At 45.3% G+C, this 25,524-nt stretch overlaps 2 protein-coding genes and 1 pseudogene across 2 annotated transcripts; 2 read left to right on the top strand and 1 right to left on the bottom strand.

Moving 5' to 3' along the window:
- The first annotated feature begins 1,070 nt into the window (after nucleotides 1-1,070).
- Nucleotides 1,071-6,490, top strand: LOC102715261. The gene is made up of 6 exons (XM_006646052.3): nucleotides 1,071-1,220; nucleotides 1,572-1,697; nucleotides 1,872-3,979; nucleotides 4,408-4,468; nucleotides 4,549-4,772; nucleotides 5,996-6,490. Exons 3-6 carry the CDS (start codon nucleotides 1,899-1,901, stop codon nucleotides 6,048-6,050), a joined length of 2,421 nt encoding a protein of 806 aa, XP_006646115.1. The 5' UTR covers nucleotides 1,071-1,220; nucleotides 1,572-1,697; nucleotides 1,872-1,898; the 3' UTR covers nucleotides 6,051-6,490.
- Nucleotides 6,491-10,850: 4,360 nt separating this feature from the next.
- Nucleotides 10,851-15,673, top strand: LOC102714976 (probable GABA transporter 2). Its single transcript, XM_040520220.1, has 6 exons — nucleotides 10,851-10,941; nucleotides 11,065-11,295; nucleotides 11,654-11,751; nucleotides 12,989-13,175; nucleotides 14,139-14,269; nucleotides 14,702-15,673. Exons 1-6 carry the CDS (start codon nucleotides 10,851-10,853, stop codon nucleotides 15,326-15,328), a joined length of 1,365 nt encoding a protein of 454 aa, XP_040376154.1. The 3' UTR covers nucleotides 15,329-15,673.
- A 7,543-nt stretch (nucleotides 15,674-23,216) lies between these two features.
- LOC102714699 lies at nucleotides 23,217-24,760 on the bottom strand (annotated as a pseudogene).
- Nucleotides 24,761-25,524: the final 764 nt, after the last annotated feature.

Genomic DNA, 25,524 nt, shown 5'->3' with positions numbered 1-25,524 from the left:
TGTAATGGCATCCTAACAACGACAAAGAAAACACGGAAACATTTAGGTCCATATAAATACCTTGTTTAATCAGCTGATGAGAGGGAGGATGACAGCTTGAGAAGAAAACTATGCGTTCTAGAAGCAAGCAAGGCGTAGGAGTACGAAAAGATCCTACTGAAAAATTTAAAGCTGCGGACATGTGCTCAGGAATTAAAACTTATTAGTTTGTCTGATAACAAGGTACTGAAACTGCTATTTGTCTAGTGGCCACTGCAAACATTGCATTGCATGTGCGGCATCCTTAGGGTTCAAGCCGTTTTCTCCGCTACGATTCCACTAGTAAATCACACCGGTAATCATGTTCGCCATTGTTTCGGCTCAATTCCTCAGAGAGCTCTTTGTTTGCAAGTTGGGTACTTTAATTTGGAGGCATGTTGAGAGACAGAGAACAGTTGGCTATTTGCTTACACGAAATCTGTTGTTAAAAATGCAGTAGCTAGCTCCCAGCTAAAGGCAGGCATGCAATTTCTTCAGGTCGCCTTCAGTAATAACCAACTATCCCACGTACAAGCATCGCCATCCTTTTATTTTATTTGTTTTCTTCCAGTGAGATGTTTGGCACAAGAATGAAGGAATTCGATGCTAGTACTACCAAACTAAGAAAGTAGTTGGGACAGTGACCATTTAGCTTAAGCTCAGCCTGCTCAAGTGTTCATACGATGGATAAGCGATTGATTAACCACTAATTAATCACTGTGGGTTATGCATGAGTGATGGTCTAAACAATGGCTTCTCCCGAGACGGAAGGGGAAAAAAGAAGAAAGAAAAAAAAGGAAAAAGAGAGATACGGCGAGTTCCCATCTCACCAGCTGTACCCCACCACCCCAGGTCGCTTCCATGTGGGCCCGGGCCCTTGACCCCCACGTCAGCGGCGCAGCCAGATCATTCCAAAAGCGGACCACATCCCCACGTAACCCCACCCCCGCGACCGACCCCCCTGAGAAACATATTAATTACAAATCGGTCCTCGGAGAGGTCGCGCCTATATACGAGGCTCTTACAGTTGGCTCCCCCCTCGTCGTCTCCACCACACAGCGTATACTGCCACTGCGAGTGCCGCCCTCTCATGGCGGAATCCTCGAGCCGCCTCGCGAAACCCTAAATGGCGAACCGGCGGCGCCGCCACGCCCCTGTGCCGTAGCCTCGCCGCCCGCCGCGGGCCTGGGTCGGAAGGGAAGGTAATCCCCGCTTCGCCTCCCCAACCGCGGATCTTATCTTACCTCACTTTCCCCGGATCCACGCCGATCTGCTTGGCCTCACTCCCCAGCCGCGCGCATGGCGAATGTTTGGTCCGCAATGCATTTGTTTTACGGAACCAGTTCGTGTTTGAAGTCGCAATAGAGTTTCAGTAATGTTAGCAAATTATTGATAAATGGGAGTGTATCAAAGCAGTTTCTCTCGTTTGTGGTTGAATTTTTGATAAATGAGGGAGTGTGTCGAAGCAGTTCATAGTGCATTTTTTTTTACTACTTTCTATTGAAATCCGCTTTTCATGTTTTGCTGCCTCTCACTCTTGAGTATATCTCCAGTCCCCTCGGAGTCGCTCTTGCTCCCGTATCGTCTCCTCCCTCCCGCGCGAGTTCGCCTGCTGCCTGTGCGGATCTTCGGCGGTGAGAGGGCGCCGTCGTCCTGCTGTTTCCGCTGCATCCTAACCGGTGAGCGTCCATTAATCTATCCCTTTTGCGGCCAAATCATCTATTCTCATCTCTCTATCCATGCACTTTTTTTTTTCTGGAATTTGCATGAACCCAAATGTTCTCCTCAAGATCTGGAAAATCTCTCTTGATTCGCCTTAATCTTGATACTGATAGCAGTATTTTTGTTCCCAGAAAGTTTGCGGGGTTCAGCTGAACCCGATGTCCCACGTTAGATCCGCCCCTGGGCGGAGGATTGGGCTCGACGAGCGATCGCAATGCAGCGAGCAGAGGGCCCTGGACTGGCATGCGCTGAAGCAGGATCCCGTGGAGTTGCTCCGCAAGCTGGATGAGCTGAGGGACCAGATCACGAGGACCTGCCAGATTGTTGAGCTGCCGCCGCGGGAGCACCGTCGGGCGAACCGCCGAGCACTCTCGTTGCTCCCTGAGAACCCTGAGCCACCACCAATGCCGGGGTATCACTGCTCACGCTATGGTGGGCGGTATGGGCACTGCTTACCGCCGAGTCCCTATGAGCCGCCACGTCCTGAGCTTGGGGAGAGGTACTCCAGACAGTCAAGTGGGCGGTATCGGCATTACCAAGGGAGGCAATGGGATAACTGTGGAGTTGGACATGGAAATTATAATCCTTATTCATGTTCCTGTCCGCATTGTCTACATGGACAGAGGACTGCACCACAAGAAGAGCACATTCCAATGGCAAGATACTTTGCTGGGCAGCATGAGTGCTACCGGTTTGAAAGGTCGCCATCTGTCTCATCGGACTATGACCGGAGGTCTGTGGCATCATCATTGTACTCGCATCGGTCAGTATCAAAGAAGAGGGCTGAGTATTTTCGGAAGAAGGCAGAGCATCTTTGCCGTCCTGTCTATGGCGCCGCCCCATTTGTTGTGTGCAGTTCTTGTTATCATCTATTGCAGGTGCCTATGGAAAAATGCATGGGGAGGAATCGGCTGCAATGCGGGTCTTGCTCTGAGATTATCAGTTTGAGGCATGAGGAAAAAGTTATTCCTATCTCACCATCAACATCCTTTTGTGTATCAAAAACCGAGCAATGTTCAACTGATCAAACTAAGCGAGATTTTGAGCACCAGCTCAATGATTTTGCCAATTCTGCTTTTTACAATTTAAATGAGCATAGCAGCATGCAAATCAACATGGACTTTGGTGATGAACATTCAGTTTCTTCTACCATTAGTCACGACAGGACTGAGAAAGGGTGTGAATCAAGCAGGAGCATTCAGTTAAAAACAGATGAGCTGTTGTTGTCTCCAAGTAGATCTGGAGATATTGAAAGCCCGAAAGACATATTATGCGAAAGAGATGCTGAGTGTCAAGCAGAACCTTCAGATGTTCGAACCAACCCATGTTCCCCAGTTTTAGAGGACAAGCTTGTCGATCCATTGTGCAGTCAGGAAAAAGATAATAATAGTGAGGATCTAAGCACAGCTAATAGATCCGATGTGAATTACAAAGGAGAACACAAAGTTAGTGATGACGATGGGAGACTTAGTTTGGGAAGTGAACAAAAGGTCAAGGAATGCAATGAAGATTCCTCTGTGGATGAAAGTGTGTGCACAACGCACGAACAGAAGAGCAAGGAAGATCAATATTGTAGCATTGAAGATGTTAGCAGAACACATGAACTGGATAGTAGTGGTACAAAAGATAACATTATCAGTATTGAAGATGGAAAAGGAAGGCATGACTTGGAAAGCAAAATAGATGATATCAACAGTCTTGAAGGTGATAATGTGAACAAGGAATATGGGCAAAAGAGCAAAGAAGAAGAAAATAGTGGCCTTGAAGCTGAGAATACTGAGAAGGGATTTGACGAAAACAACAAAGAAAACAGCAATAGTGCCCTTGCGGATGCCGACGCCCCCCTTGAAGATACTGGAGATGCCTTTGATGCAGCAAGCTTAAATGAGAGATGTGAAGAAAAGAAAACAGAGGAAGAAAATGGAAAATTGGACCAACCTTTTGTTGAAGATGGCAATGCCCTTGTAGAGAGTGGTGGTTCATCATTTAACGAGCGTTCAAATTCTGGTTTTTCTCGTGGTTCTTCCGAGACTGCATTAGAAGAAGATCAGCCCTCAACTGGTAAGAGTGGGGATTCAAAATTTTTTGCTGGTTTCCTGAAGAAGGGTTTCAAGGACCTTTCTTTATTTAATCAGTCCATGGACAGTGTTAAGGTTTCAATTAATGGCCATCCTATCTCTGAAAGAGCTCTTAAGAAGGCAGAGAAAAAGGCTGGCCCAGTTGAGCCTGGATCTTATTGGTGAGTGATTGCTATAGTAACAAATTGTTTAGCAGTTTTCTGCATTTGTTTTAGTTTCACTGAATGGACAGGTTTATTTTGTTCATAAAACTATTAAAGCTAACTTTGATAGAGCCACACATCTTCAGCATGCCACAATCCCTTATCTAAAGTACTAGTGCAAGAAAACCTAGGTCATCGACAGAAATCCTGTTGAACTTCTTAACTTTGAACTCGCTTTAATGGAATTGCTTGTGGCTATGCCATAGATTTCTATATCTGCAATATATTCAAATTAATGTGATTTTTTTCACCCAATTTGGGGCTTTAAATATACTTTTGAAGTTTTTTCTGTTGAACAGTCATGATGTATGCTCACATGATTGAATTCCTGTTTGTGCATAGAGGATTTCTTTATAACAATTCTGGTTATTCTGTTCATGATACAGGTACGACTATCGTGCTGGCTTTTGGGGTGTCATGGGAAGAGAATGTATCGGCATTATCCCTGTAAGACGAGTTCTTTGTAAACCAAGGTGCTGTTAGAGAGCTTTTTTCTGAAATTCTGATGATGTTTTTTTAATGCGCAGCCATTCATACGAGAATTCAATTACCCATTGGCCAGTAACTGTGCTAGTGGGGATACTGGTGTTTTCGTCAATGGAAGAGAACTTCATCAGAGAGATCTAGATTTGCTTGTAGGAAGAGGGCTTCCACGCATATCTGGAAAATCATATTCTGTTGAGATTTCTGGAAATGTTACTGATGAAGCAACCGGCAAGAAGCTCCGCAGTCTTGGGAAACTTGCCCCCACGTGAGTTTCTTTACATTATGTGCCTTTTCTTGTTCAAACAGCTGACCTACTTATCTTATGTAAGGCGCACCTTTTGTTTCTCAACACTTATTACGTTTTTTCAACTTCAATTACTTTGTCCATTGGATTTTGCTGAAACTGCTTTAGTGTGAAATGCAGGGACTTAGTAAGGTATTCTGCTTTTATTTTCCAGAATCCATTTAACTCAGGATCACTAGCACTACTTATGTGAGATTAAGCATCTGATAAAATCTCAAAAGCATCATGTCTCTGCATACAGTTCATATAAAAAATATTTCACCATTTTGATCTTACCATAGTCCTCGTCTATTCTTTATTGGGTAACAATCCTTAGTGATGTATAATCTTCCATCCAAGCACTGCAAGCCTCATTTGTATTCCATCATAAAATTACCAAGGCCATGATTTTCATGTTGCTTGTAATTAAAAACATTTTGATTTGAATTTGTGCTGAGCGCTTGCAATTTTGCATTAGAGCTGTATGGCCATGTACATGCATTTTCATCAGTCATGTGTTTTAGTACTGGCGTGTCATGTTGCATGCTGATATTGAGCATGTCAGAGCAATGTCTCCTGGCTCATTTTTAGAGGTAGGTAGACCTGACTACAGGTTGGAGTTTCCTAGGACTACCTACTGGAAAACTCATTACGATGGAAATCCCATACAGCTTGCCAATATTTTTATTGCAATAGTCATTATTGCTAATTATCAAAATATCAAAACTAGCAATTCCACTAAATAATGTTAGAATAAACTTCCAATGTGGGACTATTCCCAACAAATAATGTACACACCACCATCTCACCAAATCTAAATACCTTATTTAGTTTGATGCTCCATCTAAACTAATATTTTTGCCAGTCAAGGAATCGAAGGCAAACAACATTTTTGGTTTCATTTTTTCATGGTTCCTTTCAATTCACATTTTGTTTCTATCTGGATCCAGCCTCTAAAAATGATCCCTACTGACACTGATGCAAGTCACTTGGGGCTTGTTTTGAACCGCTTGCTGCAGCTGCATGGCTCTATGGCAACAGTGGCCAGCAGAGCTCTTTGCTGCGCCGCATCCAGCAGTTCCTATCGGGGCTTTAGCTCTCACCTAGTCATCTTGATAAAAATTTCTTTTATTTTAGCTATCACAATCTACTTTGTATTTTAACTATCACAATCTACTTACAATTATCAAATTTTCCTTGAATAGGATCGAAAAGCTGAAGCGTGGTTTTGGCATGCATGTTCCAGAAGAGTTTAGGTAACTGGATATAATAGTGGATCTCTTTGCTAGTAATTCATCCCCCTCAAAGCTGCAAATTGGAGCCAAGTTTGTGATATCAACTAATAGTGAGATTGAAGCTTTTTAAGTGTACCGCAAGCATAGACGCACAGCAAGTTGTGGTGCCCAAGAAGCTGGTAGATCACATGTTCTCACGATTTTACTATTAATAATCTTCCTCCTACTAATTCCAAAGCTCAATGCCTTTTACTGAAAATGATTTGATTCGCCAGGCAGCTCTAACTTCTCTGCTCTGCCTGTGCATGTTTCTTATCTGTGCTATCACCATGTCGATATGTTGCCTCACCATGGGAAGCATTAGGTATTTGTGCAATTGTCGGCTTGTAATATATTGGGTAGAGCTATACATTTTCTAATATATATATTTGTAAATATATACTGGTGTATCACCTCTTGCTGGTATCACTTGTCGCTACCCCCCTAGATTTGTATGTTTGCAGTGTCACTGGCCAGCTTAATTTGTGACACCACAGTACTCGAGAACGGAAGTCCAGATGCCCAAGCATGGGTGTAGTTGCACACTTATTGCACTCAAGCACCAGAATTTTTGGTATGTACTTCTATCCTTGCATGTCAAATTAATTTTCTTAGAGCAATCCAGACACTTTTTTATGATTTCTAATTCTCCATGTCATAAAGAACTAGTACTAAACATTATTCTTACAATACAAACATTACTTATTTATATTTGAATTTAATGGTACTCATCTCTCTTTATGTCTAAGGTGTCGTATAGAAACCATGTCTTCGTGTCTTACGAGACATGTTTTCCTTCTCTATCTTTATTTACTCGCCTCATCTTCTATTTTATGTTGTAACTCATTTAATTCTATGGATATCATCTTAATCATTGTATTATGAATGTCCTTAGTAATGCAAGATAGTAATAATTTCTATATACCTGTATGTCATCAAGAAACTATTGGAGACATTGTTCTTACAATATAAATACTACTAATTCACATAAAATTTAATGTTACTTATCTTGTGTGTTGCGCTAAGACATGGTTTGCTTCTCTTTCTATATTTACATATTTGCCATATTATTTTTTATTCTATGTGACAACTTGTCTAATTATATGGACACATCTAGTCATTGTATTGCATCATGAATACCTTAAAGCTTTTGCACATGAGAAGTACTGTAGTAACTATTTGTGCCGTATTGCCGGCCTGTGACCTTGTGGGAATCAGTTCATTGATTACATCCCCCCCCCCCCACCCCCCCCCACACCCACACCCACACCCACACACACATATTTTCTTTTAGACAACTAATCAAGCACACATAAGCATGGAAAGCACGCTAACATTGACTTTCTGGTTGGATGATAGGAGCCGGCTGTTCCTTCATCCGCCGATCAACCCAAATCAAATCATCATTATCTGATAAGCCTCAGCCCCTCTTTGTGCCGCTGAATATTTGCTGTCATTGTCTTTTGCCCTTTGGCTATCATGTCTACAACTGAGTTACTACCGAGCTAGTGAAGTGGCGTTGCGTTTTCGCGAGGCCATTGGTTCGCTCAGCCTCGGAAGCATCCGGCAAACATTGATTTCTACCAGACAGGCCAGGAGTCAGGACATTGTGGTAAACAAAATTTTGACAGATCTAATGAGCTGCCCCTTTTCTGTGTTAACAACACGTTTATCCGTAGCAGTTTTTCCACGACCGCACTACGCCTCAGGCGCATGCATTATGTAGTGCGGTCCGACTGGGAAGTCGGAATCATCGATTTTGTATCGTCTACACATGCTAGCGCTGTGATCTGCTTTCTACGATTCTACCTACACCTCTACGTGCTTCGCGGGTGAAAGGAAAAAAAAAAAAAGGCCCCGCGAGAATGTAAGCTTGGTCCAGGAGAAGTAGCAACATAGCACAAAGTGTGCTAGCACAAAAAAAATTGAAAGAAATATATGGCCCGGATCAACGAACTGGATCGAGTGTGGTGCAAATATATGACCCGAGGTTGCAAAAGGCAAAGCAATCTTCTTGGAATGTTCAGGGCAACCTTTTCCGTTCCAAAATTTCGAACCGCAAGCTATGTCAGGTTTTGAACTAAAAAATTTCAAGAGTTAAAAGTAGGGTTGTGAAGGACCAAAAAAAACTTAGAGCATCTCCTAGAGCTAGGTATATGACTAGCTAAGTTAAATTTTAGCTATTGTGTGAAAAAACAATCTTCGAGAGAAGAGCTATGTAACCTAGGCCTGGTTCGTTTGGGAGGAGGTAAGATAACTTACCTCGACACGAAAAACGTAGTAATAAATTAGTACATGATTAATTAATTATTAATTATTAAAAAAATATAAAATAGATTAATATGATTTTTTTAAACAACTTTTCTATAGAAAATTTTTACAAAAAATACACCGTTTAGCAGTTCGAAAAGCATGCTCGCGAAAAACGAGAGAAGTTAGATACCTTATACAGGGTGGCGAATGCAGCCCTGGTAGGTTGTTAGAATAACTATTTTTTTTTTCTTTTCAATAGCCAAATTTGGTTAGTTTTTCCCGCCTCATCTTAATAGACAAACCTGGTCAGGCCCATATATCTGTTAGGATTTAGCTAGTGAAGATGGCTAGTCTGTTAAAGTGTACATCAAGTTGGGTATGAAATTTTTTTATATGAATAGCTAAATTAAAATTTAAAGAGGTATAATTTAGCTAGTCTCTTGGAGATGCTCTTAGTCATTACCACCCTTACTTAGGCCTCTATCTCAGAATAAGTTATCTTTGAACCAATGGTTCCCCTCTTGTTTCTGTTTATGCCATAGGAGAAAAGAGTAAATGAGGTGGTAGCAAGCTGCGTGTTGGTGCCGCTTTTCATAAGGTTTTTAAGTAGTATGATCCAGGGTAATATGGCAAAATCAAGTAGTGGCGATTTTGTTCACCGAACCAAACACTGAAACACTCGTCGTGAACAAGCTTTGGTAGCACCAATTTTTGGTAAGGTTTGGTTATGGTAAGAGTAAAATACATGCGCAGTCTTTAAACTCGAGAGCGAGTGTTACTCTGGTCCATGAACTTGAAACTAGATATCATAATCTTGGTTTAACGATTCGTAGCGGGTCCAAACCTCATTTGACCTAGGCTGACTCCCGATGTGGCAAAACATTTATAATTTACCCCCTACACGATAAATAATGCTGGAATAGTTACAATTTAATCCTTGACGGTATAGTACCTCTCTAGAAACCCCAAAAAAAATCCCTCAACCCCTCACATCCTTCCCATTCGTGCCCTAGCCATAGCATTCGAGGAAGAGAGAGCGAGGACCTGTGAGGGAGGGGTTCGGGGATTTTTTAGGTTTTTTTAGAGGTGCTGTATCGTCAAGTATTAAATTGTAATTACTTTAGCATTCTTTATTGTGGATGGAGTAAATTGTAAATGTTTTGCCTACGTGAATTGCCACGTCGGAAGTTAGCCTAGGTCAAATGAGGTTTGGACCCGCAACGAATCATTAAACCAAGATTATGAATCTAGATATATGGTTTTTAAGTTCGTGAACTTTAGTGACACTCGCTCTCAAGCTTAAGAACCGCTCGTATATTTTACTTTTATGGTAACTTCGGTCACCAACTAAACAGTGACCAGACCATGCTAAACATTTGGTCATGGAATTCGTATCCGATACTTCAGCCAAACGTTACCATGGAAGTGAAACATAGAGCCAAACAGAGGGACTCAAAATGGGACGTCAGAAAAACTGTCGAAACACTAATTGGTCACGTAAAACCACGTGAACATCACACAAATTTAGCAAGGAAAAAAAAACCCAACAGCTAATGACTCAACCAGCAATCTATCTATAAAGACTATAGTTTTTGGTGAGGAGTTGCGCCCGGCTGCCACGCAGGCATTTGTCACTGTTACACTGTTCATCGTTCATATTCGCTGTTCGCACACTGCTCGCCTACACTGTTCATGTGAAGAGTTGTGCCAGCCCGGCTTCCACGCAGGAATTTGTCACTGTTGCACTGTTCATATTTACTGTTTACGGTTCAACTACACTGTCCGTATGGTTTTTTATCTGTAGTTGATTAATCGTTGCAACTGTGTTTATCTGCAGTTGATTAACATGATAAATTAGTGTTTTAAAAACATTCTTTACAAATAGTGTTCTTTCTATATCTATTTCTAGTTGTACTAACAATCGGTGAATCATCACTACCCAAAATGGCCAATTTGATTTGGGTTCCCCTGCGTTCTTTATGATAGATTTTTCTCAATTTTTTCTTGCCTTTTGCGCTATGTTTTTCAATTGTTAAATAGTGTTTTTTTAAAAAATATATAGAGAAGTTCATCATCTCACATTTTTAAAGTATATATTTTTTTAAAATTTTTTATTAGTTAATTTTGTCATTTATATATTAAATAGTTATCATAAAATTAAATGATTTTTTATCTTTTATCAATAATATTTAAAAGAACACAACCTGACCATCATCTTAGAACACTTTGAAGAGAGGCCAGTAACCTCACCGCGCCGCTGACGATCCGGCCAACACGCAGAGGCTCGCAGCATAAATACAACGCGAATGGAGAAGTTAGTAATCGCGAGATTAACATTTAATCGCCTCATTGCCGCTCAATTGATGCGCCGATTAGGTTGGTTGATTAGAATTAGATTGGCTAGGGCCGAGAGAGAGAGACTGCGAGAGGGAGCCACGCGCAGGGCGAGTTCCTTCTCTTCGCGTCGCCTCGTCGTGTAGAGTATATAAATAGCCGCGGCAGCCAGCGAGCAGGACAACTGGAGACGAAGTCCATGGCGCCCGCCGCGTTCGACGCCGAGGCCGCCAAGCAGCCCGCAGCCGATGCTTCCGACGCCGGCGCCGCCTTCGTGCTCGAGTCCAAAGGTAGGTCAATTTGCCTCCCCCCCCCCCCTCCTCTCCGGCAACGGCAACTCCCCCCGCATTTCCCCGTGTGCGCAATGCGGTGGCGCGGCTGATTCCTGATCGATCTGTGGTGGTCGGAACCAGGGAAGTGGTGGCACGCCGGGTTCCACCTGACGACGGCGATCGTGGGGCCGACGGTGCTGACGCTGCCGTACGCGCTGCGGGGGATGGGCTGGGGGCTCGGGCTCGCCGTGCTCACCGTCATCGGCGCCGTCACCTTCTACGAGTACTCTCTCATGTCCCGCGTACTCGAGCACTGCGAGGCCCGCGGCCGCCGCCACATCCGCTTCCGCGAGCTCGCCGCCGACGTCCTCGGTAATTAACCGCCCTTTCCCCCCACCGCCTCGCCATACATTCCATCCCATAGCCCATGTGCGTTCGGTGCAATGCCCACAAGCAGACACAGCTTAGCTAGCCGCATCAATGCGGGCCTCGTTTGGGCGGGCGCGGCGCGGCTCGCCTTTGTGCACGGACGGCATGGAGCAGCAGGCCAAGCCACACTGGCTGCCGTGCTGTTGCCGACTCGCCGCCGTGCTCCCATTAATTAGGATCCGTGCGTCGTTGAGAGCTCGATCGCCGATCGACGCAAGAAGAGGTGATGGCCCGCCCCGACACGTAATTAATTCGTGATATGAATATCGCTTTTTCGTTGTGTTCGCGCTCCTGCACGCAGGATCCGGGTGGATGTTTTACTTCGTGGTCACCGTGCAGACGGCCATCAACACCGGCGTTAGCATCGGCACCATCCTCCTCGCCGCCGATTGCCTCGAGGTGCAAATCGTAGTTTCCCAGAACCCTTAACTCTCATGCTGTTCTATATTACTATTTACTACTAGTACCATGCTGTTTACGATTAGTTTATTGTTCTGGACGATGTTTCATGTCGATTCTCTTTGGACTATCTGTAGTATAGCCAACAAATTGGGACGTAGTTGCCCTTCAAAATCAAGAATCTGTCATGCTTCTTAGTGTGAATGTAGAATATGCATAAAGGTATTGCATTGGCCTTCCATGTTTGTTCTGGCCTAAATGGTTGGCTCTGATGAGTTTGACTCTAGCTGCTTCAGGATAGAAGGGTTGCTTTGTCTTTACCAACTGCTGCAACAACTTAATCAGCACGCAGAAGGGATCAGGGTAGTCACGCGAACATATTTAAATTAGTAAGAAAGCTGCTCCCAGACGATAGGGCCGGCATGCTAAATTTGCTAATGCCCGGGAGGATCATACTATATGGTTATTAATATCTGCTTGGCGTTGCTTGTGGGTTTGTAATATGCAGGCAAGTCGCAATCATGCAGCTAATAACGAAATCCTGCAATGCATATGTGATGACAGATGACATTCCTTCGAGCCGTAGACTCAAGCAGGCTATGCTTTGCTCTAGTAGTTCTAATTTGAATTAGGTGTAGGTGTTTTCATTTGATTGCAATTATGTACATGAAAAGCTAATAAATTTGTTTTAGTGAAAAGCCTGATCACTGATAGTAAAAAGTTAAAACAAAGGAAATAAGTCCTATGTAACCGAGTCATTTTCATGTGCTTGTCGTTCTGACTTGTATTGGACATACGGTTGCTGCACGCCAGCTCAAAAGTTACACATGTATTCGTAGTATGTTTGCATAATGTCAACATCCATGAGCCTCAATTCTTTTCGAGCTTCAGATTTTATGAAAGAAGAAGATACTCCAATCCTTGCATGGTTTTTTTTTTTGCCTGAAACAGAGATATTTTCATATAGACATTAAGTTCAGACAAGAAAACAACATGGGGACAGAACTCTATAACAGAATTGACAGCAATCCATTTACTAAAACTGTCAGAAAGGAGTCAGTACGGTACTCGACCTGCTAGCCAGTACAATGTTCTAAAACTGGAAGTCATTTACAGTTAATGAAACTGCATAACAACCTGGCATGAACATATAACTAATAAAAACTGCTTTATGTTCACTGCTCAAATTATCACTTGCATAGTTGCATAAACTTGTTTCTTTATTATGCCCAAACAGATCATGTATACGAGCCTTTCTCCCAATGGTCCCCTGAAACTGTATCACTTCATCATCATCGTGGCTGTGGCGCTGGCCTTCCTCTCCCAGCTACCATCATTCCACTCGCTGCGGCACATTAACTTTGTCTCACTGCTCTTGAGCTTGGGCTACACCATCCTTGTATCTGCTGCTTGCATTGGTGCAGGTATATTGCCTGAACTCTCCTCGTGTAACATCATCTCTCTGTTCCCAGAACTTTTCTGTTAAGATTTCGGAGAAAGTTTTGCTTAAGATGGAGGAATTAGATTCTAGAAAAGGTCGGGAATTAGATCGGGAATCAGATGCCTTAAACCTCTCAGTAGCACTTCATAAATATACTGTAAATTCTGCTACGCTGTTTATATAAACACAAGGAAAAAGTCAGATGAAAGAAACGTAGCTGAGCTTTGTAGCCATTTTTTTCAGCTTTTCTTTTATGCATGATATCGGCGTAGCTGAGCTTTGTAGCCATTTTTTTCAGCTTTTCTTTTATGCATGATATCGGAATAAACTCACCCAGACATGTCCACACGGCATCATCATGGAATTATTAGCCTGTGACAGTCTTCAACTATACGCATTAATGTTGTTACTTGTAAGATTCAGATTTCCAGTAAAACCAACAGGCATTACAAATTACCAACAGAAAGGAGTCTCCAAAATGATCAATAGAGCACCTCTGACTTGCTATAGCGCAATCAAATTAGTGCATTGAGTATTTTAAGAACGGTCTTAATAAAAACACATTTTTAAAAAATCTTTGCGAAAGTTGCACATCAGCAGCGTTTCCTAGTTGGCCAGATAAGCCTTTCTTTAAGTTTGTTGCTTGGCGTACTTAAAATTATTGGCAGTTTGGTCTCATCAAACGTGTATTTTTAACAAGTGAGTTCCATTTTTTATAAAAATGTTGTCCTTTGAAATTTCTTCTGACATTTAACTTCGAGTAAGAAATATGTTCCATGGGCCAATCTCTAGAACTAAAATGCATTGAGTGATTAAAGTGTAATTTTTCCATTATGCAGATTTTGTATCAGTAGTTTAGCCCTCGTGTCCTAGATATGTTTTTTTTTTCACTCTTTCCTACTACGGAGTATAACTATGTAGTCATCATTCTTTTTTTTTTTTACAGGTTTGTCAAAAGATGCTCCAGTGAAGGACTACTCTCTAAGCTCTTCCAAATCCGATCAGACAGTCAATGCCTTCCTCTCCATTTCCATCCTGGCTTCCGTTTACGGCAACGGCATACTGCCTGAGATCCAGGTATTCGACGTTGAGATTCTTCTCTATGTTTGAACTCCTATAAGAAAATCCTTGTTTCACTAAGAAAAAGGAGTTATTTTACCATTCTCAAGAAGATACATTGAGATATTTTTTTTAACAGCTTGATACTAGATATCTTGAGGTATCAAAATTTTACACTAAAATTTAGTACCTCTATGCATTTTCTAAAGAATTGTAAAATTTCTAGAGAAAGAGAGCCTGCTGGTGAAATCCAAGAGTTTTATACCAATAGAAAATTATCTAACTACTATTACTATAACAATTATTAAAGGCTACCCTTTTTTAGAGTAACTGTTGTTCGGGAAATTATAAAGCAGAACACAATATACTAATCATGTAAGGCCCAATGAGGTCTTAGGCTGGCCTATTTAGAAAATTTTGTGGTGGGCTTATTTCAAATCGGCTTTGCAGGCCACGTTGGCGCCACCGGCGGCCGGGAAGATGATGAAGGCACTTGTCCTGTGCTACTCCGTCATAGCCTTCGCCTTCTACCTCCCTTCGATCACCGGCTACTGGGCGTTCGGCAGCCACGTCCAGTCCAACGTCCTCAAAAGCCTCATGCCGGACTCCGGCCGGGCCCTCGCCCCGACGTGGCTGCTCGGCCTCACCGTCCTCTTCGTCCTCCTCCAGCTCCTCGCCATCGGGCTCGTCTACTCTCAGGTCGCGTACGAGATCATGGAGAAGAGCTCCGTGGACGCGACGCGGGGGAAGTTCTCGCGCCGGAACGTGCTGCCGCGGCTGCTCCTGCGGACGCTCTACCTCGCCCTCTGCGCGTTCATGGCGGCCATGCTGCCCTTCTTCGGCGACATCGTCGGCGTGGTCGGGGCGGTCGGGTTCATCCCGCTCGACTTCGTCCTCCCCGTCCTTATGTACAACATCGCGCTCGCGCCGCCGAGGCGGTCGGCGCTGTACATCGCCAACACGGCCATCATGGTCGTCTTCTCCGGCGTCGGCGCCATTGGAGCCTTCGCCTCCATACGGAAGCTCGTGCTCGATGCCGGACGGTTCAAGCTCTTCAGCAACAACGTCGTGGACTGAGTGAATTATGTACTTACAGGCGGTATATATATGGAATATATATATCTTCTAGCAAGTTCCTTACAATATCTTGGGAGGTATAGAAGAAGGTTTGTTTCTTGTTTCTTACTAGTGCTTTGGGCGTACAGCTATAGTTACATATAGCGGCATATATCGGGTGTAATAAGCTAGCTAACTATGTAGTATGTACTACAGTATTAGTATAGTATAAGTCACTGGTGAGGTAAAATGTTGTAGTTGGTACGAGCAAATCCAAATTTGCAAAATACAAGACATCTAGAACATGCATGGCAAGAGCTAATGAGAGTGGTGGATACAATCACTCTCAATGATAAGAGGCTAATATAATTGACATTAATATATGATATGTCACTCTACGAATATACATATCAAAATTCGACATCTATATACCGTAACAAAGAAAACAAATTAAACTATGATTATTATATGCATATGTAGAGTCATATTAGTTTTCTTTTTGCAATTTGTACCAGACAAATTTGATCATGCATGTTTGTGTAGCGGTATATTATAAGAGCAATTTTATAATCCTTGACAATGTATCATGAGATACCAAAATTTCAGTGCAAAATTTTGATACCTCTTGGTACCACCTCATGGTATTTACTCAAGGACCGTAATTCGTCGGTATATTTATTAGCCTTATCGATCTTCATGTTTCCTATAATTATATCGTGCTCGACTGCATACTGTCATCTTAAGTCCGATCTATGTATGTTTGGTTCAATCTTGTTATAGGGACCTGTCTGATCGACTAAGATTAATAAGTAACTTGACGGATTACGTTGGTCTAATATTTAATTTAAGTCTATCTCTATCAAGTTTCTATTCGATCCAAGCTTTTAACAACCGATTGCTCTGTCTATCGGCTAAGTGCTGCTACATCAATATCCGATCAGTTGGATTTTTTGTTACCTATCGGCTCGATAGCCGATCGACATGTTTTATTCTTCATCTTGTCAGTTACAGGATCAAAATGGCTGGTATGCCCGCGTATTCTAAGATTTAGGTTCTGCACTGGAGCATTATGAGAAACGACTTCTAGGCCTACATGTGTGACACGTTGTCGTTATTTTCAGCGTCAACAGTTTCATATTGTAAGACTTGTTAGTCTGGTCTAAATTTATTAATTGATAAATATATATATATATATATATATATGAAAATTAGATCCTACTACCAGGTGTAGCTACTCCCTGCACGTCCATGATAAAAAACATTTTCATAACTGTTTCTGCTCCCACCCAACATAAAGTATAGACATCGTTAAATCTCATGTGAATGATACATGTATAGAGTTTATACTTCCTGTTGGAAGGGGGCAGAGATATGTACGGAGGTGTTTCTGTACCATAGACGTGAAGGGAGTAGCTACACCTGCTAGTAGGATAGAGGCTTACTATATATGAAAATTAGATCCTACTACCAGGTGTAGCTACTTCCTTCACGTCTAAGGTGCAGAAACAACTCCGTACATATCTCTGCCCCCTTCCAACAGGAAGTACAACTCTATACATATAGTTATATCATTCATATGAGATTTAACGGTGTATATACTTTCTGTTGGGTGGAAGCAGAAACAGTTATGAAAATATTTTTTATCATGGATGTGAAGTGAGTAGCTACACCTGACAGTAGTATCTAATATATATATAGCAAAACTAATATGTGCACCCCTTAGAATAAACTATTCTATGCCCCCTCCTCTCATAAGGCCCAAACCCTCTCCCACCCCCTTCCAAAGGCTCAAAACCCTCTTCTAGCCTGGTCAGCGCTCTCTCCCGCCGGTCAAACCTGTCATTTGACCTTCCTTCACACCTCATCTTTGCCAACTCTCGTCTACCTAAAAAGTGCAGTAACACGAAGACAAAAATATAGTAATGTGCCTTATAAAATGCAGTGACAAGGTCAAAATATGTTCATGACGGATCTAGTTTTTTAAATCATATTTTTTTAACCAATGTGGTGAAAGTGGTTTTGAAAAGAAATATAAAACACATGAGATATTGCTCTCTAAAGATTGGAAATACACTATTTTTAGCTCTCTCACGTACATTAGTTATACTGTAGCAACAGTATAGAGTCATGATGTTACTGTACTTATATCGTGATGTTACTGTATTTCTAGCATGACGTTACTACAGCTGTGCAACATACATGTTACTGCACGTATATCGCGATGTTACTGCACTTCTATCATGGCGTTACTGTAATTATGCAGTAACAATACACATATTTTACATCAACATAGCATTATTACTGCATACATTACTGCACTTATAGATATTTCTTAAGATTTCAAACTTTAAATAGCTTTATCTCTTACCTCATGTATTATTTTTTAAGAACTTTTGTACCATATTGTTTGAAAAAATATTCTAAAAAAGTAGATCTCTGTCACGCCCAGAAATTTACACCAAATTTCTGAACAATAGCATGTATTAAATCTCGGTCCAGAAATCAGCCCGAGTACACACTATGATAAATTAATACACAGTTCCACGACTTAAAAACAAATAAAAACAATTATGTATCGAAATGCAACGGAAAAGAAAAAAAACAAGACTAGACCATCTAATCTTCAGCTTCAGCTGGCGATGACGGCTCCACACCACAGGCATTCTCGACGGCGGACTGAACCTCACTTCAACCTTGGAAACAACCTCCTGACTGGAACTCTAGCACTTTCTCTGGTGGGAAAAATTAAGCAAGGCTGAGTACAAACCACCGTACTCAACAAGTAACACCTAAGAGAGAAAGGATAATGAATGCAATAGTATAACAAGGATAGGCTAAGGTTAAAGTGCACAAAGCTCCGGTAATTTAGCAAATCAGTAAATAAAATAGACTGAATAAAAGGTAAAGTAAACATTTAAAATAATCATCCACTGTCCAACGTTACACCACGTTGCAACAGACCCAAACCATTGTCCGGTGTTACACCACACTGCAACAGGGTAAACCCTCTGTCTAACGTTACACCACGTTGCGACAGACCCGAACCACTGCCAATGTTACACCACATTGCGCAGGGTCAAGCCAGTTCCAAATTAATCAGGTTATTAAAGGTTCAACTAATCCTAGTGAATCTGTCGGTTCGCCCAATAACCGCGGGCACAGCTATTCGAATAGTTTTACTTTGCAGAGGTGTACAACTTTACCCACAAGACATGGCTCCCAAGCATGTTATCATGCCCCTAACGTATCACCACGATACCTCAGTACGGAAACCATGACAAGACCTTTCACCTAACCCTCCCTAGACAATCGCACCGCATTTCGGGTTTTACCCCTCCTTTACACCAAGTCAGGTAGTCCCCTCTTGTGCCTTGGTGAATCCGGAAGCAGCAGAGACTTTCGTTACACCATGATTGCCCGTCCATACTTCATCACGCTCACCCTTGCCTTGGTACGTCAAATAGGAACAAGCTAGATTACGAGTCTCACCGTTGCCCATTCTGGCTTGTGGTTAGTACGTGTAAGACTTCTAGGGTTTTCCGAGAACCGATCCTTAATTACCATAGGCATGACTCTCAAAACCATGCACACACAGCCCACCATAAGTAATATTTTAGTTGTATTAATCCACATCGGAAAATTAACTATGATCACAACCATTAAGGTTTATCAAGTCTAACAAATAATTAAATAAGAATTGGTGAGCTAGTTGAACTAAGCATGGCTAAGCATTGCCTAAGCCTATTTCTAGTCAAATTAACCCTGGGATGACAATAAAAATAAGGGGACATCGACGGGTATAAAGGTAGTTACCCAATAGATAAATAAAGTAAATAGATTTGCATAAAACAATGCATGTTTGAATGTAAAGCGGAGATTTTATAATCATGGGATCAATATGATCAAAGGAGAGTGTCACTTGCCTTGCTTAGACCCATGAGGAACTTTGGCAACGACTTCGATAACGAACGACGCTGCGACGGGGTCAAAACCTACGATAAACAAGGCAAACAAGCAAAAACAGACTATAAAACTACTGAAACAGAGAAAGAAACTATTTTTAATGGATTCTTGGCATTTTTCTGGATTTAATGAAACTTGAATGGGTTCAAACGGAGACTAGATGAATTAGCTATGAATTTTAGAAGTTTAACTGTGTTTTTAAACTAAACTGAAAACCTTAATGAATTATTGCACAATTAATTGGAGGCGCTGACGTCAGCGGAGAGAGACACATGCTGACAGAGGGGACCCACTTGGCAGTGGAGCAAGGAGAATGACAAAGGGGGCCCACGGGGAGAGAGGGGGTTCGACTGACGGGTGGGCCCGGCGAGGCAGTGAGAGAGAACAGAGCAGGGGCGGAGGAGATGGCTCGGTCGAGCGGCAGCGAGCAGCTGGCGGTGGATGCCAGCGGGCGGTGGTGGGCGGCAGCCAGCTTCGGCGTCGCGAGGGTGATGGTGACGGCGGAGGGTGGTGGATGGCGGTGACGGCCAGCAGGGGGTCGACGAGCGACGGCCCCGGGCAGCGCGGCGACGGCGTGTGACGCGGCTGCGTGCGCACGACGACGATTGTGAGCGGCAGTGGCGGTGCACGGGCGCGGCTACGCGACCAGCGGGCGGCGCGGAGGACAGTGATCGGCGGGCGGCGGCACACGGAGGGCGGCGACCGACGGGCGGCGGGGAAGGGAGGACATCGGCCGATGGCGCGGGGCGGAGACGGCGACGACGCAACGAATGCGGGCGCACTCTGGCGATGGCGGGGTCACGTCGGCGATGGTGAGGCAAGGGAGACGGCGCCAGGACGGACGATGGAGACGGCCAGAGCGCGTGAGGAAGACGGCGGTGGCACTGGCTCAACATGTCGAAGAGGAAAAGAGAGGGAGAGGGAGGACGACGACGGCTTACCGGCGACGAGGACGGCAGCGGCAAGTCGGCGAGGGCTGAGGACAAGTGGTGACGACCGGCGGTGAGGTAGGCCGGCGGCAGCGGCGGAGATCGCTCGGCGACGGGGCGACGGTGGCACGGCGGTGCTTGCGGAAAGAGGCAGCGGCGACGCGCAAAGAGAGGGGGTTTATAGGGGTGCGGCGCCGGCTAGGGCGGGGAGGTGGTTAGCGGCGTGGCCGGGATGCGGCGCCAGGATGTGCGGGCGGCGGTTAGCGACGCCGAAGAAAGAGGAGGGGTGGTTGCACCAGCGCGAGTGGGATACGCGTGCGGACGCGGCAGCGCAGCGCATGGCTCGCGACGGCTCGGGCTCATGGCTCTCGTGGGCGGGGTGGCGAGGCGGAGTAGAGCAGCGGCGGTTGCGGGATGCACGTGGCGTGGTCGGGACGCGAAGACGACACGCATGCAACGCGGGCGCGACGCGGTGCATGGCTGTGGCGGCGGCGAGCGCGCGGTGCTAGGTTGGGCGAGGGGCGGCAGGGGTGGTGACTCGACGCGGCGCAAGGTAGAGCAGCGGCTCGGTTGCGTGTCGGCGAGCAGACGAGTTAGCGGCTCACGCGTGGCACGGCTCGACGGATACGTGACGCAGCAAACGCGCGGTGACGCTAGTGCGAGCGAGGTGAGGCGGTGCGGTGCACAGGAGCTACGGTGGTGAGGCACACGCGGCACAGACGACGAGGCGAGGCGGCTCGCCGCAGCTCGGTGCCAAGGCGCGGCGTGGCAGAGGCGGCAAGCGGACACGGCGCTGGCCGACGACACGACGCGACGACACAGGCAAAGGCGCAACCGGCGCGGCGAGGACGCGAAGCAGCTCGGTGCAGCGGCGAGCGACGCGAGCGGGTGCGTCTAGAGGAGGGAGACGGATCCGACATGTGGAGCCCACCCGTCAGTGTCCCAAGGAGGAGGGAGGAGGAGAGGACTTCGGGCGCCAGTGGGCCACGGCCTCTGGGCCGGCCTAGCGGGAGGGAAGGGTGAAGAGGAGGGAGAGGAGGGCGGAAGGGAGGAGTGGGCCGAGGCTATTGGGCCGGGAGGAGCAGGCTGGCAGGCCGGCAGAGGGAGTGAGCCGGCAGCCTGCTGGCCGGGAGGAGAGGGAAAAGGAGTGGGCCGAAGGAGGCGATGGGGACTTTAAGCGCCGATTGCGTCGCGAATCGGGAAGTTCCGAACAGAACGCGCCTTCACTTGATAGAACTAACACGTGCACGAATCAGAGATTCGTACAACGAATCAGATCCGAAACGTGAAACCGTGAACTGTTAGCGGAACAACGGAAGAAGTTAGCGACCCGTTAAATCGGGATTTAACAACTCGCTAAACTGGAAACTAAACGACTTTAACGTAAAACCAATCTAGGTACGAAATTAAACTTCACACTGTAGATCAATCTCACGCTAGCTAATTAGATTAGAAAATCTAAGCAATTAAACGGTAGATCAAGGATAGATTGATTCACATGAGTAAAACGTACGCGAACCTGATATTTGGTGGAGAGATCAGCGATGGATTGCAACTGTTCCTTGCTGTTTGGCTAGGAAACCTAAACAATTAAATGGTGGATTAATTTAGATTGATTCACAAGAATAAAATATATGCGAACCTGAAGATCGACGACAAATTAGATCGGCTTTCGCTGCTGCGAACAGGGATGCAGCAGGGCTGCTAGCGGCTTGCTGCACAACTACTGGAGGTGCACGGGAGAGGGGAACGGGGGAAAAGAGACAAGGCTGTGGGGGTATTTATGGAGAGAGCTAGAGATGAATCTAGTTATCTATCTCCTATTAAAAAGGAATAGATAAGATTTCAAAAGAGATAAGAAATAGAGTCCTAATTAATTGGAATTGATTTTCTAGGTAGAGAGGTGGTTGGTCACGGCTTGGAGAGGGGGAGGTGGGTGCTGTGCGACCAAAAGGAGGGGAAGGGAGATCGTGCAAAGGGGAAAGGGGCAGAGGGGAGTTCGGCCAGGAGGGAAAAAAAGAAAAGAGAAAAAAGAAAAGGGAAAAAGGGAGAAAGGAAAGAAGGAAAAAAAGAAAAAGGAAGGAGGAAAAAAAAGAAATTGCCTCTAATTTTACCGATTTTTATTAAGTTTATTATAGCTAATTTTATTCTCTGAAATTTAAATTTAAATCATGTTAATCATTTAAAATGCTTTTGGGACATTTTAGAACATTCGAAAAAGCTTCCAATTAGTTTAATTAAATTTATACACTGATTTTCTCCTGAACTTTAATTAACAAATTATTTTTAATGCATTATTTAATTGAGTTTTAGCTAGGGTAAAACTCAGGGCGTGACAATCTCTCATGAGTACGTTTCGATGTTGTTACTGCAAATTAGTCGTCGTATTACTGCATTTTTATCGTTGTGTTACTACATAATTCCTGTGAGACGAGAGGTGAGCTTAGATAGATATAAGGAAAAGCCCTAAAGAGGTTGACCTACATGGTTAACCCTTTGACCAGTCTTTATATAAGTTGGGAATGGTTTTTGGGCCTTGGAAATAGGGTAGGAGGTAAGCCTTGAGAGGCCTTGGAAGGATGAGCGGTGTAGAATAACTTATTACTAAGTGGGATGCATGTATTAGTTTTGATATATATATATATATAACTTAGATAAAACTCGAAAGTTTTACGTAATAGGCTCACAACTCAAATCATTATTAGTTACCACCCTCAATAATACGTACTAGCAGCGCACGATGACTCTTGTACAACACACATGGGATGACCAGTTCCCAACTAGGGCAGCACAAGGTACGTACGAACACCGATAGTAGTAGAGGTAGCAGCTTGCACGAGGCGACCGACCGCACGGACAAGCTAGATAGCTAGCTAGGCGTGACACTGACGCATCAAACAAATAATTAACCGAGCAGACCAACGTCTGCAGCGGGGGAAGGAGTCACATGCACGGACATCCGCGAGACACACGACGGCACGAGACGACACAAGCAGCAGGTCACAGTGTCACGCAGGTCATGCCGTCGCCGTCGCTGTTCCCTTGCTGGGCTCGTCGGCACGAGCACGTGCGGCGGCTGCCTTCCACGCGCCAGCGACGACGGCCTCGAACGCCCCGAGCGACGGGCCGCCGGGCGCCTGCATGGCCCTGGCCGCCGCCTCCCGCAGCTCGCGCGCCTTCCTCCGCGCCGCGGCGCCCTTCTCCCCGCGGACGAGCTCCCTCGCCACCGCCGCCACCTCGTCCCGTGGCACCACGCCGTCCTCCCTCGTGTTGTTGCCCGGCCGCAGCGCCAGCCCGGCGCGCGACGACAGCATCGCGGCGTTCATCCTCTGCTCGGCGTAGAGCGGCCACGCCAGCATCGGCACGCCCGCTGCCACGGCCTCCAGCGTGGAGTTCCACCCGCAGTGCGACACGAACCCGCCGACGGCGCGGTGGTTCAGGATCTCCACCTGCGGCGCCCACATCGGCACGGCGAGGCCCGTGCCTCTTGTCCTCTCGAGGAAGCCCTCCGGCAGGTAGTTCAACGGGCTGTCGCCGCCATCGCCGCCGGCGCTACCGCTGAAGTAGCTGGCGGTGCTGTCCTTGTCGCTGAGGAAGCGCACCACCCAGAGGAACCTCTGCCCGCTCGCCTCCAGCCCCGCCGCCAGCTCGGCCGTCTGCGCAGCGGACAGCGTGCCGCCGCTGCCCAAACACACGTACAGCACAGACCCGTCCGGCTGGTCGTCAAGCCACCGTATACAGCCGTCGTTCGCCGACTTGTCGGAGGGCGGCCGGACGAACGGGCCGACCGCGTAGGCCGGAGGGTACACGCCTCTGTCGGAAAGCTCCTTGAACGCCACCAGAGTCTCGTGCTCCATGGCGTCGAAGGTGTTGACAAGGAAGCCGTCGGCGCGGAGGTAGTCGAGCCCCACGTCGATGATGAGCGGGTACACGGGGTCGGTGCGGTCCTGCAAGGGTTCGACGAGCTCGGAGCCGCGCAGCGGCACGCAACCCGGGAGGAGGACGGGCTCCGGGAGGTCGCGGAACTCGCAGGTGGTCGTCCGATCGAGCTCCGGGGTGTAGAGCAGCGAGGAGAGGCACATGAGGTTCGTGGTGAAGAAGACGTATCGCGGGACGCCGAGCTCGGCGGCCACGGCGAGCGCCCGCGGGCTAAGGAGGTCCGCCACGAAGACCGCGACGCCCGAGGGGGAGTCGAGGAGGGACCGGAGGAGGTCGCGGAGGTGCGGGAGCGCGCGCCGGACGACGGTGAAGATGCGGGTCTCGATGCGCGCATTGGGCGGGAGGTCGTCGACGGCCACCTCCGGGAGCACGGCGGTGGAGATGGACGGCGGGAGGGAGGCCAGGGTCGATGAGTGCTCCGCCGAGGAGAAGTTGGTGTAGGTGACGATCGTGGCAGTGAAGCCGCCGTGCTCGACGATGCGCCGCGCGAGCTCGGCCACCGGCAGGACGTGCCCCGCCCGGGGCTGGCCAGCAGCACGACGTGCTCGGCGAGGCGCTCCTTTGCCGCCAGAGCTCTCTCTATTTCCATGACAGTATTCATGACACTATAGCTACAGTAATTGTCCCGTGTATTGCCGCTTGTCCTATAAGAATGCATGCACGCGTGCTTATATAGAAGGGGAAATGGATTTTTTATGCCACTGAGCGTGCCAGAAAAAGGAAATATATTATTGTGTAGCATATATTGGCTCCATCTTTTTACTTATTATAAGCATAAGCGAAACATCTTATTATTAACTGAAAAAATAATTTTAGATAAAAATTTAATATACATGTTCTTAGCGACATAAAAGTACATGTGGAAAAATAAACTGGGATATAAAACTGCAAAATTAACTACAACTTTAAGTTTTAAAATTTATATTTTGTCTTATAAGTATAAACGAAAAGATGAAGATTTATATATGTCTTCTAATACCACACTCGGAAGAATTGAATATTTTGGATTAGTTGATTTTTATGATAGCTATTTAACAATATAAATGATTGAATTAACTAGTAAAAAAATAAAAAATGTTTTAAATATATCTAATTAAGAACTTTTATATATACTGTTTAAAAGTTTAAAATATACTAAACAATCAATATAATCTTTTTTTTTCAATTTTTTGTTATACAATGTCCAATTTTAGTGCCGTGACTTTATTTTTATTTTTTTTATGTAATTTCAATGAATTCATTACGTAATTACATTATATTTTTTTTAAAAAAATACAACTTTATGAATGTCACGCCCCGACCCTAGAAACCCCCTAGGTCGGGCCCGTGTTCTAGGAGATCAAGAAGTTACAACTTGTTGATATGAGTATTCTATCAAATCCTATT

The sequence above is a fragment of the Oryza brachyantha genome, chromosome 1, assembly GCF_000231095.2.
Source record: "Oryza brachyantha chromosome 1, ObraRS2, whole genome shotgun sequence".
NCBI lineage: Eukaryota > Viridiplantae > Streptophyta > Magnoliopsida > Poales > Poaceae > Oryza > Oryza brachyantha.
This window is presented reverse-complemented; position numbering and strand designations above follow the sequence as displayed.